Genomic DNA, 14,866 nt, shown 5'->3' on the forward strand with positions numbered 1-14,866 from the left:
GGAGGGAATTGGGGGTGATGGGAGTTGGGGTCAGAAATCAAGGCAGAATGGCTCACACAGGCCATTGTGGGGTCTTCAGCTTGTTGCTAGAGGTTCTGAGCAGGAGAGGACCATGACCCACCGGGTTTTAGCTGGCTCCCTCTAGTGGCCGTGTAAGAAGACAGGAGTGTGGAATCAACAAGTAAAGACAAGGTAAAGGCAACAGGTCTTCAAGGTGGGCTAGATGTGGGTGTGATGGAGAAAGGAGTCAAGGCCCAGTGCTAGTACGTTAGCTTGGGCGCCAAGAGGATCTCCATCTCCACCACTTGCTGAGATGGGAGAACGGTGGTGTCAGGAGTTTGCTTTTGGATATGTGGAGATGGCCCTTAGACCTGCAAGGGCAAACCCAAGCTTCTGGAAGCCCAGTTCCTCACCTGTAAAATGCGCGTGACCACACTTACCTGGCAGGATGACCGGAGGGTGGCTGTGAATGGCCTGAGTTGAGTGAGGTTTGCAGGGTGTGGGGCCAAAGGCAGTGACCCTTGCTGTGGAGGAGCTGGAGGTGTGGTGTGGGAGCAGGAGCCAGGAGAAGGACCTCAGAACTGCTCGGCGCCTTTTTCCAACTACTCGCCCACTGCCCCATGGCAGGTCACTGGGTCAGAGTGGCTGTGGGGACAAATGCTGGTCCAGCGAGGAGCATACAACAGGCGTCCTGAGGCCCCATATCTGCTGCTGGCTCAGCTACTCGGTGCCTCCGGACTTGGTTCAGGGACCTGCGTGCTTCAGTCTTCTGTCAGGCAGGCTGGGCTGGGGGCCTCATCATAGACCATCTGGAAGCACGGGGGAGCTTGCAGGTGCCTGGGGGAGGGGCAGCTGGACTCTGCCATCCATCCTTGCTGAGGCGAGGCCCTGCCCCAACCCCACCCCTGGAGGGGTAAGGCACTTGTCACACAGCACAACCCTCACAGGGACAGACAGTAAAGAAGCAGTAATACTTTTATTCCCGGCAGTGATGCTGACGGGGCCTGACCCTTTACAAAGAAAATGTTAGGAAAAAAGAGGGGCAGGGGCCTGAAGTCTCCGTTCTTGATACCCCCACCCCTCTGCCCACCCCCTGTCAGTGCCTCCAGACCAGAGCAGGCAAGGGCTGGCCCCTCTGGAGGGCTCCCTGGGCTAGGCCATCTGCCAGCAGAGTCAAAGTTGAGAGTAGGGAAGCTGGGCCCAGCAGAGCTCTTTCAGGGCAGACGGCGAACAGAAAGGGGGCACGATGGGTGGGTTGTCCCCTTGGTGACCAGTCCTGGGCTGTCTGTGCCCTTCTGCGGCATCACGGGGGCCCCTGCTGGCTCCGCCTCTCCTCCAGCGCCCTGCACACCCACATGGACACCACGGTGGCGTTTCCGTCATTGAACTGCATGATGAATGGGTGGCCCTGTTGCGGGGGGAGAGGAAGAGAGGCTGTGACACACATTCCTCAGACTCTGCACTTCACTACGCTTGCCAAGGCCTCTTCTCGGCCTCGACCTCCTTTCTTCTCCCCGACTAGCCCAACAAGAGAAGAAGGACAGCATTGACCCATTTCACAGCTAGCTTGACTGAGGCCAGTAGAGGGGCAGCACTCGCTGCATAGCTCAGATTCCGCCCGGTGCTCCACCACCACCTCCTGAGAGTCCCATGGGCCTGAAAGTTGCCTGTGGGGGAGGGCCTGTCCTGTCTCCACACTGCCAGGCTCCTCCGCACCCCGCACCACTCCAACAGCAGACTGGCGAATGCCTGGCCCCTGGGTTGCCGGCGCCCCAGTCCAAGGGCTGCCCACAGATCAGAGAATCATCTCCTCCACAGCTACATCTCTCCCTTCCGGTGTTCTTCTATGTCTATGTCTTGGCAACAGGCCTATATCTACACTCTCTGAGAAAGTCCCACGACCAAGTGGAGGGAAGGCAAATGTAGCAGGGGCAGGAGGGATACGCTGGTGGGTGCAGATCCCCTCTGGTTCCTGGTGACCAGGTGGGGGCTGGACTTCGGAGGGGCCAGGACTGTTTCCATGTGGCCTGTGTTGGGCTCTAAATTACTTAGTCCATAAGGCAGGTCCAGTTCTATTTAGCCAGTCCCCTCCCCTGTGGTTCTGAGGAATCAAGATTCACATTCACAAATCTTAGGGCTTCCTGGGAGTTCTCAGGGAAGGTAAAAAAAAAAAGCAGAGGCAGTCAGTCACCCTGACCACAGGCCAAAGGTGAAAGGGAAACTGAAAAGCATTATCTACCTCCCTCCTTACCGAGCAGCTTCTCTGCTAAGAAACACACACCTGGAAGCTTCTTCCTTTACCAAAAATGTAGCCAGAGAGAGATTCAGGGAGCCGCAGTGGGCTAGTGTGGGGGGTGTGGGAAGGCTCCTGCTTCCCTCCCCTCCCCGCCCACCTCCTCTCCTGCCCCTGCAGCCTTCCAGCTCCAGCTTGCCTGAACCCTCAGCGTTCTTTTTTTAAAGATCTATTTTTTTTATTTGAGAGAGAAGAGAGAGCAAGCATGCAGAGAGGGAGAAGAATCTTCTAGCAGACCCCCTGCTGAGTGCAGACACAGGGCTTGATCCCACGGCCCAAGAGATCAGAACCTGAGCCAAAGCCGAAAGTCAGATGCTCAGCGTACTGAGGCCACCAGCACTGGGCTCCTTCTCTCTTCCCCACTGGTGTGAGCTGGGCTCCCAGCACTGCTTTCCCCATATGCCCCAGTCTTGACCAGCAGCTCTGGGGAATAGCCAGCCACAGGCCACCTGCTTGCAGCTCCAAGCTGCCTCAAAATGAGTTCATCATATGGCAGGAGGGATGCAGGCCCGGGACTCATATGCCCTGGGTGCCCAGATCCCAGGGTCTGCAGGGGTGGCCTAAGACCAGGCCAGGGGAGGCAATGAGGCTGCTTGGTCAGACCTGATGTGTCTCTGGGGATAGGAAGGAAAGCCATCCAGGCTTCTTTACCCTGGACTCCTGCTGCATCCCCTCACCTGGCTTTCTCAGTTCGGGTAAGGAAAGTCATTTTCTGAAGCACCCGGCACGGTCTAGCTCAAAGCCGTACAGAACACTGGACGGGGGCAGGGAGCTTGGCTTAGGGGGTGCCAAGGGCACTCAGCCCTGTGCAGCGACTCACCGAGGCCATGGTGGAGCTAGGCCTGGAGCCCACCTGGGCACTTGCTGGGATCTGCTCATCGCATTCTATGGGGGCTCCCAACACACGTGCGGGACTACTGGGGGTGGGCAGGTGCCCCTCACAGACTACCACTGGGTAAGGGGACTTGGAAGCCAGGTGGGGTTGGTGTCCTACAGCAGGTAGGCTGGGGCTGGAGCAGGAGAGTCCCAGGTGGGCTCCTATCTTGACTCCCACATGCAGTTCTCCCCTGTATACATGCCTACCCTACACCTGCCTTCCTAATCGCTACCTAACTAGAGGGAAGACCTCCTCAAGTCTGAGCGCGCACACTGCCTTTCCAGGAGGCTCAGGAGAGGTGACCTTGCGCCCTTGTGAAGAACAAAGGGAGAAGCTGTGCTCAGAAGCTGATGGGCCCCTCCCCCCAAGCCTGGGGTAGCACAGTGTCACTTTCCCAGAATGCCCGGTGACTTTGGGGCCCATATGCTGCATCTCTGTTATCATCTGTTCGGGAACAAGCAGAGCGGAACTGCAGGAGGGGAGAGTGGAGGCATTCCTCCAGTTAGGGGAAGGCTGATGGCTGCACGGCAGGGAGGGCACTGTGCCCAAGTGCCCTGGGAGGCGCGAGGAGGAGAGGGCCGCCATCCACTGCTCTGGCGGAGATTCTGCCCCTTTCCTGCCTTCCTTGGCTGGGAGGTTCTCCTGTCCTGCGCGTCCCTGATGCTGTACACCCGCCTGAAGGGAAGGACCTGGACAGGTGGTCTTGTCCCCAGCTACTGTTGACTGGCTCTGGAGAGAGGGGTGGGGGAATCACACAGGGACGCAGAGAGGGGACAGAGACAGATACGGGAGGGAGACCCCAGCCTCTCTAGGGAGCAGGCCTATGAGCTGTGAACTTGGAAGCCGGTGGTGGTGGGGCACAGCGAGGAAGCCAGCAAAGGAGGGAGAGCACAGAAAGCAGCAGAGCAGAGCAGCAGTGGGCCTCCGGGGCCATGATCTCCGGGCTTGGCAGCAGCTCCGCCTGCAGGGCCCATGAGCACCTCACAGTCCGGGGGACAGGCACCAAGTCAGAGGCAGGCACTAGAATCTCCACTTTACACACGAGGGAACGCAGACCGCTGGCTCATGGCTGACCTGCCTGGGCTCCCAGGGCTGGGCCTGGATCACAGTGTCTGAAACCCAAGACCACTGCCCAGGGCTCTCCCAGGCTGACCGGGAGCGGACATAAGTGGCAGAATCAATAACCAGATCACAATTCCCCTCACCTTTATTTCTGCCCCATGATTCAGACTCGCCTGGACAGAGGCGACACCGAGGCTGCCAGCCTACACTGCTCCAGGTCCTGACCTCAGTTGGCGCCATGCCCTGGACACACTGGGAGAATGCCCCCCTGTCATGGTGGCAGGTGACTCCCCCTCGACGGTCCCTAGCCCCGACGGCCTGTGTCGGAAGCAGGGCACGCATACCTTCATCCCATTTTACAGAAGAGAACGTTGAGGCCCAACAGAGGGAAGCGACTGGTTAATAGTGCTGGGGCTGAACTCAATTAAGTCTCCTGATTTCTAGGCTGGTGCATTCTCAGGGCCAGACTTGTCCGCTGTGACCCTGGCGGGTGCGTTCCCCTCTTCTTCTCTAGGATACAGCGACACGCCTGACATGCACGATGCAGGAATTCCTCACGAGTGTAATAAGCAAACAAAACCTGATGGATGATTCTCGAGAAAGCAGGAGAATCCCTCAGCCTCCCTGAGTTCCCAGGAGGCTCCGGACAGGCCCAAGCAGATGCGGGCACAGCCAGATGCCGGAGATGGACGGAAACGACACCCTACAGAACGCTAGTGCGAAGTCCAGTGCCACAGAGGGGTGCTGTGTGCTGGGCACCTGCCGAGGGCTTTGTCCTCATTTTCCCACAGAATCCCCACACTCACTCTGCAGGCACGCACAGCCATGCGTGTCCACCTTCCAGATGAGGAAACAGACACTCGGGGCCCTGCCCAGGGTCGACGGAGCAAGGGGCCGGGCTGGACACCAATGTGAGGCTTCTGACTCCAAATGCTCTCCCACACCCGCAACCAGAGAGCTGGCTGTGCAGGCCTCTTTTGGGGTCTCCATGAGGCCCTGGAGGGCTCGTGCCTCCTGCAGCATTTGGGGGAAGTGCCCATCCTGTCCCAGGGAGAGGAATCCAGACGTGGGCAAACCCTTGTAGCCCCAATCACACTGCAGGGAACTGGGCGGGGGGTGGTGTGTGTGCCTTGCTCCCCCTGCAGCGACACCCACAAGCAGCTTGTCAGGGGCATCTCACCCCCCACCCCCCACCCCCCGTGGCTGCCCCAGGTATGGGGTCTCTGCCCTCCAGCCAGAAAGCGTGTCAGCGGCCACTCCGCTGAGGCGGGCGGGCGTGGGGCGTGCGCCGCGCGGGGGCTGCTGCCGATCTCGCGGGCCTCATCACCAGGCAGTGGGAGCCACTCTCGTTTCCTGCATTCTCTCCGGGCCAGTTGCAACAATTAAACTGGTGAGGGTTGAAGTATTACGGTCCACAGACTTCGCCACAGAAGGTGGAGACATAATGAAGGGAATAATGAAGGGAATTCCCTAATTCCCTACCTAGCTACCGCAAGAGGTAGGACGGCTCCAAAAGTGGGACGTGGGGGAGCGCACGAGGGACAAGTCCATGGCCACCGAAGACGGCCGCCGTCACCTGGTGTGGCCACGGCCACGTGGGGCTGAGCAGCGGACCGTGCTGGCACAGGGAAGGGCCCTGGTGGAAACTAAGAACTCATGGGTGGGGGAAGTGTAGTTCTCCCTCTCCTTTATCTGGGCAAAGTGATGGGGGGTTCGCTAGAGCGGGTCTCTTTGCCTCTGTAGTATTGTCCCTAATTTTTTCCCATCCATTTCATCATGATGAGATGCCTTCCTGACCGACCGCAGGGCACTCCCGAGTCCCTCTGTGTAGGCAGTGCTCTACCCTCTGCCGGCGGGGACAGGGAGGTGGGGGGTTAGTGTGCCCACTGCCTGCTGCAGTGCTAAGAGCTGCCCAAGGCTTAGGGGTCGGGAGACTTTCTTCCCAAATAGGAACTGACCTGCGTGGGGTCTGCACACTTCCTTCTCTTGCATAACTTCCTCAAGAACATCATGCATGTGAATCATCAATCATCTGTAGACATACCTGCCAGGCGGGCACACAGTAGGCCCTCAATTAGTAGCAGGCCTGCGGCAGGACAAAGCCATCTGCATACTCTGTGGGTCAGCACTTGCCACACGCCATACAGCTGCTGGACATCTGCACGTGGCCTCAAACCCTCCCAGACAAAAGAAACTGAGGTGCCAAGCAATGGGTCAAAAGCTAGAAAGCGGCAGACGCAGGGTTTGAATCCACGGCTCTCTTCTGTCCTGGAGGACACTGACCACTGTGCTTTCTGAGGTCAGGCACAGTGAGTTCTAAATGTCTACTTCCGGGGCACCTGGGTGGCTCAATTAAGCGTCTGACTCTTGACTTCAGCTCAGGTCATGATCTCAGGATTGGGGGATGGAGCCCCGTGTTGGACTCCGTGCTTGGGTGGGTGGGGGGCGTCTGCTTGAGATTCCCTCCCTCTGCCCCTCTGCCCACTTGCAAGCATGGCCTCTCTCTTTCTAAAATAAACACATCTTTAAAAAAATAAATTTCTACTTTTTAAAGATTTTACTTATTTATTTGTCAGAGAGAAAGAGCGAGCGAGCACAAGCAGGGGGAGCAGCAGACAGAAGGAGAAGCAGGCTCTCTGTTGAGCAGGGAGCCCGATGTGGGGCTCGATCCCAGGACCCTGGGATCATGACCTCAGCTGAAATCAAGAACTGAATGCTTACCTGACTGAGTCAGCCAGATGCCCCTCAACAAGTGATTTTTTTTTTTTTAAGATTTTTTTTTTAAAGATTTTATTTATTTGTTTGACAGAGAGAGATCACAAGTAGGCAGAGAGGCAGGCAGAGAAAGAGAGAGAGGAGGAAGCAGGCTCCCCGCTGAGCAGAGAGCCTGACTCGGGACTTGATCCCAGGACCTGAGATCATGACCCGAGCCGAAGGCAGTGGTTTAACCCACTGAGCCACCCAGGTGCCCTTTTTTAAAGATTTAAAGGACTCTTGACAGACAGAGATTACAAGTAGGCAGAGAGGCAGGCAGAGAGAGAGAGAGGAAGAAGCAGGCTCCCCGCTGAGCAGAGAGCTTGATATGGGGCTCAATCCCAGGATGCCAGGATCATGACCTGAGTTGAAGGCAGAGGCTTTAACCCACTGAGCCACCCAGGCGCCCCAACAACTGGTTTTTAACTGGTAACTGCAATTAGAGTGACAAAAAGTGTCCTACCTTGTTCAAAGTCCTATGTATTAGGCAGTTCTATTCAAATGATTTAATAATCAGCAACTCTGAGTATTCTTATCTCCATCTGACAGATGAGGAAACTAAAGCACAGCAAGGTTGAGGAAGTAGCCCAAGGCCGTGGAGCTTGAACGCTGTGTTGTCTCCAGCGCCCGAGCCCTCCGCCGTTGTGTTGTCCTGTGGCATGAGTGCCAGGGCTGGACATGGCAGCCTCCACCCTGCAGGACAGCCTGCCCCCAGAGCAGAGGTGGATGGTCTAGCTGAGAACCCCTACTTCTCCATTCCCTCTCCTTGGACCCAGTCTCTAGAGAAGCAGGAAAACTACAGGTCTAGCGCCTGGAAACCTTCCAGGGCTAGACACTGACTGGACTCTGAAGGTAACCACAGAAAGAACAATCAGAAACAGGGTGTTCAACAGCTGACTGTACCCCTAACCTCCGCTCTCCCTCTATGGGGCCTTTTCTGTCATGTCTCCTCATAGAAGATGCCGTCTCCCCCAGAGAGAACTGTGCACACGCCCTCTTGTTGACCTCTCCAGAGGCCTTCTCTTGTTCTGCCATGCGTTAACATCATTTGAACCCACTGTTACCCTAACGTTAGACTGGAAACCACTTGAGGGCAGGGCAGAGCTAATCACTTAGGAGCCACCAAGGCAATTAGTTGGACTGACTGGTAAGTTACGGCATTTCCCCAGGGGCCTGCTGCCAGGCTGAGAAGCACCACAGGCTGGGGCGGGCGGGCCTAGTGAGAAGTCTCGAAGAGCTGAGGAGGCTCTAGAGGGAGGCAGCGGTCCTCTCTGGACCCCAGGATGAGCCCAGGTCACCAGGCACTCCTCTCCCACGGAGGAGGAAGTCACATGGGAGAGAACTCCAAGGACCCGGGAGCCCGCTGAAGCACGCCAGCCAAGGCGGTAGCCAAGTCTGAAACAAGTGAGAGTCGACAGGCTGCTCGTGCGAGCTGGTCGGGCGGTCTTGTGATTAGGTGATGCCTGTAAGGGGTGACCCGAGAGGCTGAAGGGTCCCCAGTGTCAACGCTCTGCCCACCACTTCGTGTTTCCTTGCTGGGCCTGCGAGCCTCGCCGGGAGGCTCTCCGCACGTCCCCTGTAGGGCTGCAGTCCTCGCGGCGGGGCGGGCACTTGCGTTCCTACTCAGCACTAACGGAGCAGCGGCAGGGCCCGACGGGACTGCAGAGACGGGCGGAAACGCAGGATGTGACGTGTGTGAGGGCTTCTACATGTTTGATTCAAGTTGTCAAGAAATATTTTAACTGTAGGTGTAAACACCTAATTAAAAACGACTGTACATACTCATCTGCTTAACTCAGTGTGCTCCACTGAGTACCGAGCGGCAAGCGTTACCCTGCACAGTGATGTGAACTTATTCTTTGCGGCTCTTGGAGCAAAGTCAGTCCTGCTTGTCAGATCTGTGCATGTTATTGGCCTTCTCTGTGGGGCGACAGCCAGGAGGGCTGTTCTGGTGCACTGGCCATTTGAAAGAACTCAGGGCTGCGATGTGCACTCACACCGGAAGGACAGAGAACAACGGTGAGTGCCACGCAGGAGACAGGTGCACCGAGCCCATGAAGTCCGTCTGCCCGGCGGCTGCCCCATGATGCCCAGCAAGGGCGCTGAGGGTCAAGACTGCTCTGAGTTTCTGATGGTGTCTATTCCAGCAGCTCTGCGTCCCTCTTGTCTGACCTACAGATTCACTGTAAGCAGCTCATGTGAACAGTTGCTAGTGACTGTCAGTGACTAAACTCTGAAAACAAAAGTTTTCTGCTATTCCCTTTGTAAAGCTTCTATATGCGTTTAACAGATGCTTGAGCTGGACCAGCACTGGGAAGAGTCAGGAGTTCCTCGACTCTGTGCTACTGAGACAACAGCAGAGGGAAACTGACCGCTCACGGAGATAGCACTGTAACTCCCGCTTAGGAGCCCAGCTCTTGGATTCTGTGTCCTTCAAGAGAGGGCTCATGAATGACTTTACAAAGAAGTGTCCTCAATGAATACCAATACATTCATGCTAAAAAACCAAAACACCCTTCTTTCCTATCTTAATAGCACAGGAAGTTTGCTGTACGTGATGGAGAACGTACATAGAGTACGTAATAGAGAACATTCTGCGGCTACAGGTTTAAAACTACGAATTGAATCCCGGCTTACCTAGGAGGTCAGCTCGATCAGCGAGCAATCTGACTTATAAAAGGATGCACAGATGCCCGGTGTCTGCTGGCCTGCTGACAAGTGGTAGGGCAGCAGGCAGTCTTTATAATATTAATTACATGACATAAGAAATCATAATCACCCCTGGGGTCAACTCTGCCTTTCATGCCCGGTGTGCCAGGCTGGTCACCAGGTGGAGCTGGGGAAGGAGGTGGCTGGAGGGGAGTCCCCACAAATGGGGACTTAGCAGGGAGGAGCCGAGGCCCCTCTGTGAAAATCCTTCTCTCCATCCCTGTACAGGATAATGCAAGGAGCCCCGGACAGAGTCAGCAAACCCTCCTGGTGTTATCCCCGAGTGATGGTTTGGGAAGGGCCATGACGGCCTCACTGCAAAGGGCAGACTACTCCCCGGGGGGCCTGCATTCCCCAGGCTTCATCACTCCTCATGCAAGGACTTCTGTTGTTACTACACTCCTGAGCTGTGCCCCCAGGGAGGAGGAGTGCAGCAGGAAGGATGGAGCGGGGTGAGCTCAGGGGCCTCCTGCCCACAGGGAGGGCGCGTTCCAGCCTGCCCTCTGGTGGGGGGTCTAAGGCTGCTTACCCCTGGGAACCGGTAAATTCCCAGCAAGGCAAGCGGGCCACAAGGTAAGCGCATCCTTTAATATAGGTCTTTGTAGAAGTAAAGCTGATCCTTGCTTTCCATCATTTCCTGAGTCCTGTTTCTTAGTTGGTTTTGAACTTGGGGACAAGGTTTGCTAGCCTCCTCAGTCCCACCGAATACGGCTGCACTCTCTTCCTCTTGGGGAGGGGTTTGTAAGGACGAGATCACGGGTCCACAGACTTGGCGTCTCAGACACAGGTGGGCAGTGGGGGGGGGTCCTTACTCTTCTGCATAGAACACTCTGGGGGTGCAGCAGTGAGACGAGGCGGCGAGCCTTGTCTCTGTGCAGCTACCGTGGAACCTGCCTGATCTACCTAGCTCGGCTTTCTAGAATATGCTTTCTCAGCCTCTGATTTCTAAAGCTCTTCCCTGGGTGGGGGTAGAGGGGGCCCCTTCCAGCCCTTCATTTTCTTTTAAGACCTCAGAAACAGTTTGCAGCTGTGACACGCCATTTCAATCAACCTTCCCGAGTTTACTCTTCACCACTGCTACAGAAATAGATGTTTCTCCCCAAATATTCAATTATTAGCAGCAAATTGCTTACCTCTAGCCATCCTAGCCTGTACACAGGCATCTAAGGGGGTCAAGGAGCTCTGCACCTTTCATCTGAGCAGATCTATGTGCTCCTACACAGGGTAATTGGTCAGAAAATGGCCCATCGAAAGAACAAGATATTTCCCAAGGTCCCTGCTAGTCGTCCTAGAGCTTGTGCAGTATGGTGCAGGGAGGGGGCACAGGGTGACTTCAGAGGGCCACAGGAGTTGGGATTAGGGGGTGCCAGAGGCAGAATGGGGGTCTTGCTTCAATAGTGCTGAGGACTCTTGACTGACAGGCTGACTCTGCAGTATGTCCAAGTAGTGAATATGGGGCCGTTTACTGATGTCTAGATGGTCAAGGTCTGTCTTGTGGGGTGATGGCTGTATAGTGGTGGAGATTAAAAGACGCAATGCTCAGAAGGATGGATTTTCTCTCTGGTGCTCTTGTTTTGTTTGTCTGTTGGTTGGCTGGTTTTTTTCCTTACCTCTGAAGCTATGATGTTTGAGCTTGGAGACCTTTGCTTTACATGTGCATGTGCTCATGTGTGTGGGTATATGTGAGCATGTGGGTATAGGAAAGGCAGGGGGTAGGCAACCAGAACTGGCACAATTTCTGGCACACGGTGGGAGCTCCGTACATTTGCTGAACACAGCAGAATGCAGTGATTCTGACAGTGAGTCAATGAAGAGATGATGAGAGACTAAGACAGCCTAAGAGTCTTCCTTCTATGTGGCCCTCCAATGTGGCCCTCGCCATGGCAGATAAAATGGAACAGTTTTAAAAAGCATGGCTGAACTGAAAGAAAGGCAATCCATAACGGTTACCAGGGAAGATGGAGCTGAGAACCAGAATAAGTGAGTGGAGGTCTTGTGGTTTTACAGGGGCTACTGGTTCCAGGAATGTAGTTCTAGAAAGAATGAAGAACTAAGCAGAAACAGGAGACAAGGTTCCCCAAGGAGCTGATCCTGAGACCCTGAACAAAGCTTAACCTACAGAAGGGATAAGCTATGGAAGGCTAACCATCAGCAAAGGGGACTGTAAGTGGTCCTGAGCTGGGCTGCCCAAGCAATAAAAAAATGGGGCAGAGCCCTGTGCAGTTTGGGACTGGGTGCACTACCTCTATAGTTTGAGAACCCCAGACTGATAAACGGATACAATGTTGATCTTGATCTTGTGTTACTCTGGAATGTCTGTCAGAAGCATACCAAAAACCCTTCTGGGGCAATCCTTCTAAAATTAAGCCATTTCCATAGTGCTAAACCCCACTCAGTATGACCTTAGAGTAAAAATTTCCAAACTTGTGAGGATATAATTCACCACAGACAAGAATGAGCAGACAAGATAACGCACAGGAAGATGAGAGTTCTCAGAACTGAGATAATTGAAAAATAATTGGGAGGGAAAATGTAAAAAAGTGCACATTTGAAAAGATTTAAAACATACAAGAAGACAGTAATGTATTAAGAAAAGAATATGAAATGATGAAAAAGAGAACAGAAAGATCTGAAAAAGAATGTAATGTTAACTTATAGAAAATAAAACAGTTGAGCAGCTGCCTTCAGCTCAGGTCATGATCCCAGGGTCCTGGGATGGAGCCCAGGGCACATTGGGCTCCCCGCTCGGCAGACAGCCTGCTTCTCCCTCTCCCTCTGCCTGCAGCTCTGCCTACTTGTGCTATCTCTCTCTGTCAAATAAATAAATAAAATCTTAAAAGAAAAGAAAAAGAAGTCACTGGAAAAACAAAACAAAACAAAAGAAACTGCACGGATGAGCCAGACAGCTGAAGAGAGACTTAGTAAGCTACAACGAATGGCCTAAGAAGATCATCCAGAGCACAGTAGAGAGAGAAAAATTTCCTTTTCATGTGAAAGAGAAAGGCCCAGCAGAAAGACCCAGATAAGGCTGAACATGTGGAGGAGGGTGATATCCAGAGACAAGAGTTGAGGATTTTGAGAGCTGATGAAAGAGTGAATTCCCAGAATAAAGAATCACAATGATCTCCAAATAGAATGAATATAATGAAATCGACACCAGACACATTGTAGGGAGAGTGCGGAACACCACGGACAGAGACGCATTACCTACAGAGGGAGGTGCAGAGTCTCACCAGCAAGAATAGAAGCCAGAGGACAACAGAATCTCTTCAAGACCCCAGGAGAGACAGTCAGCCTAACCTGATCCGATTAAACTGACGATCAAGAATGACCGCAAAGTAAAGATAATCCTAAACAAAAGCTCAATGGCCCTGCCCCCCACAGCCACTCCCCGGCAGAACTCTTTCTTGAGGAGGCACAATGCAACAGCGACAAGGAACAAACAACTGGTCTGCCCACTGAAAAATCTAAACAAGCACTAATTATGTATAAAAGGACGGTGACAGTAAGTACTGATTCCGAGGATCTGAAAACAAGGTGACGATGAAATCCTGGACTGTGAGGACATGCAAGGAGGGACGGAGGAGATGCTCTCAGGGTCCTTATGTCCTGGGGGAGAAGGGGTACAGCAGAGAGTGCTGGCCGCCTCTCAATGACCCTTCTCTCTTCCTCCTCACTGACACAAATCCTGATTCTAGGGAGGAACATTGTTACCCAGCAGAGCAACTGTACCCCCACCTCCCTTGCAGCTAGTTTTGGCCCATGAGAGAACATACGCTGTGTGCTAATGTCCTGAACACAAGGGCAAGCTTTTCTACTGCTTTTTCTCCCTGCTGGTGGCTAGAGCTCAAATGCCCCTAGGTTGGGAAAATGGAAGGAGCTGCTGCACTAGTCCAGGCACCCTACTTAAAGAAGGCACCCTTGTGGCCTTCTTTAAGCTGCTGTTTGCCTTTTGATCATATGTGATTTAAACAAATTCTACCTAATAAGAAGGTAAGACATAGACCCTAAGGCTGCATATTGTTTGGGAGAGTATATTTATTGACTAACCTTAGGCTTTGCTAAATTAGATGAAAAATTTAGGGATAATCCACGAGAGGCTAGAAACAGAATATAATTCCTTCACCAATAGAAAGAATAAAAGGGAAGGGGAAAAAAATGAACCCAATAGAATAGAGAAAGAAGAGGTTTAAAAAAAAAGTATTGTAGAGAGAAAGCACAAAATAGGATAATAAAAAAATATTCAAGTATACCAACAAGCAATAAATATAAGTGATTAAAGTAATCAATTAAAAAAAATTGGATGAAATTTAAAACACCAACCACAAAATGCAGAGATTCATTTACAAGAACACAGAAACGGTAAGAGCAAAGGGAAAGTAAAACACATAGCAGACAAATATGAACCAAAAGACAGCAGAGGTTTATTAACAGCAGACAAAAAGAAAGATCACAGCAATATATTCGAGACCGAGGGCATTCACGTAACGTAAAGGACACACCTTGAAATGAAGATAGAGTCTTTTGGCACGACAAACACTTACAGACAGAACTGTAAGGAGAAACTGACAAAGCCACACCACTAATCGAGGAAGATTTGAACACAGTCCTCTTAATGACGAAGAGAGAGAAAGTGTGTGGAAAATTAGGACACAAAATATTTGGGTCACACGACTGACAAGTTTGATCTACAGGCTGTGAAGAGGACACTGCATTCAGCAATGAGAGAACACATGTACAAAGAGAACACAGGGAGAAAAGTCAACCACGTAATGAAGGAACTTCAACAAATACCGATTTGGAAAATCAACAAACACAGATTTGGACCAACCATGAACACTGACCAAGATGCATGAAAAGCGGGTAACAATCAGAAGACAGCAAAACGTCTGAGTGTTTGCAAATAAAAAAAAATACTTCTGAAAAATCCATGGGTCAAAAAGGAAATCCTAATTGAAATTAGAAGTTACTTAGAACTGAGTGACATAAAAATACTACATATCAATATTAATGGGGTACAGCTAAAAAATATTTAAAAGGTAATTTACAGCATTATATGGGTATTTAGGGGTGGGGAAGATTGGAAAATTTTCAACAGAATATAAACAAATTATAAACAGAACAAAAAATAAATCCAAAGAAAACATAAGATTGCAAATAAAGGGATTAGA

At 52.5% G+C, this 14,866-nt stretch overlaps 1 protein-coding gene across 1 annotated transcript in view; it reads right to left on the reverse strand.

Annotated features, from left to right (window-relative positions):
* Window positions 1-952: 952 nt before the first annotated feature.
* The window catches only part of MAP2K5 (mitogen-activated protein kinase kinase 5), a 256,439-nt gene continuing 242,525 nt past the window's right edge, over window positions 953-14,866 (reverse strand). Inside the window, exon 22 of the mRNA XM_044231754.1 lies at window positions 953-1,408. Within this exon, the coding sequence (XP_044087689.1) occupies window positions 1,304-1,408 (105 nt within the window). The 3' untranslated portion in view covers window positions 953-1,303. The remainder of the gene's footprint in view (window positions 1,409-14,866) is intronic.

This window comes from Neovison vison, chromosome 13, assembly GCF_020171115.1.
Source record: "Neovison vison isolate M4711 chromosome 13, ASM_NN_V1, whole genome shotgun sequence".
In the NCBI taxonomy this organism is placed as follows: Eukaryota; Metazoa; Chordata; class Mammalia; order Carnivora; family Mustelidae; genus Neogale; species Neogale vison.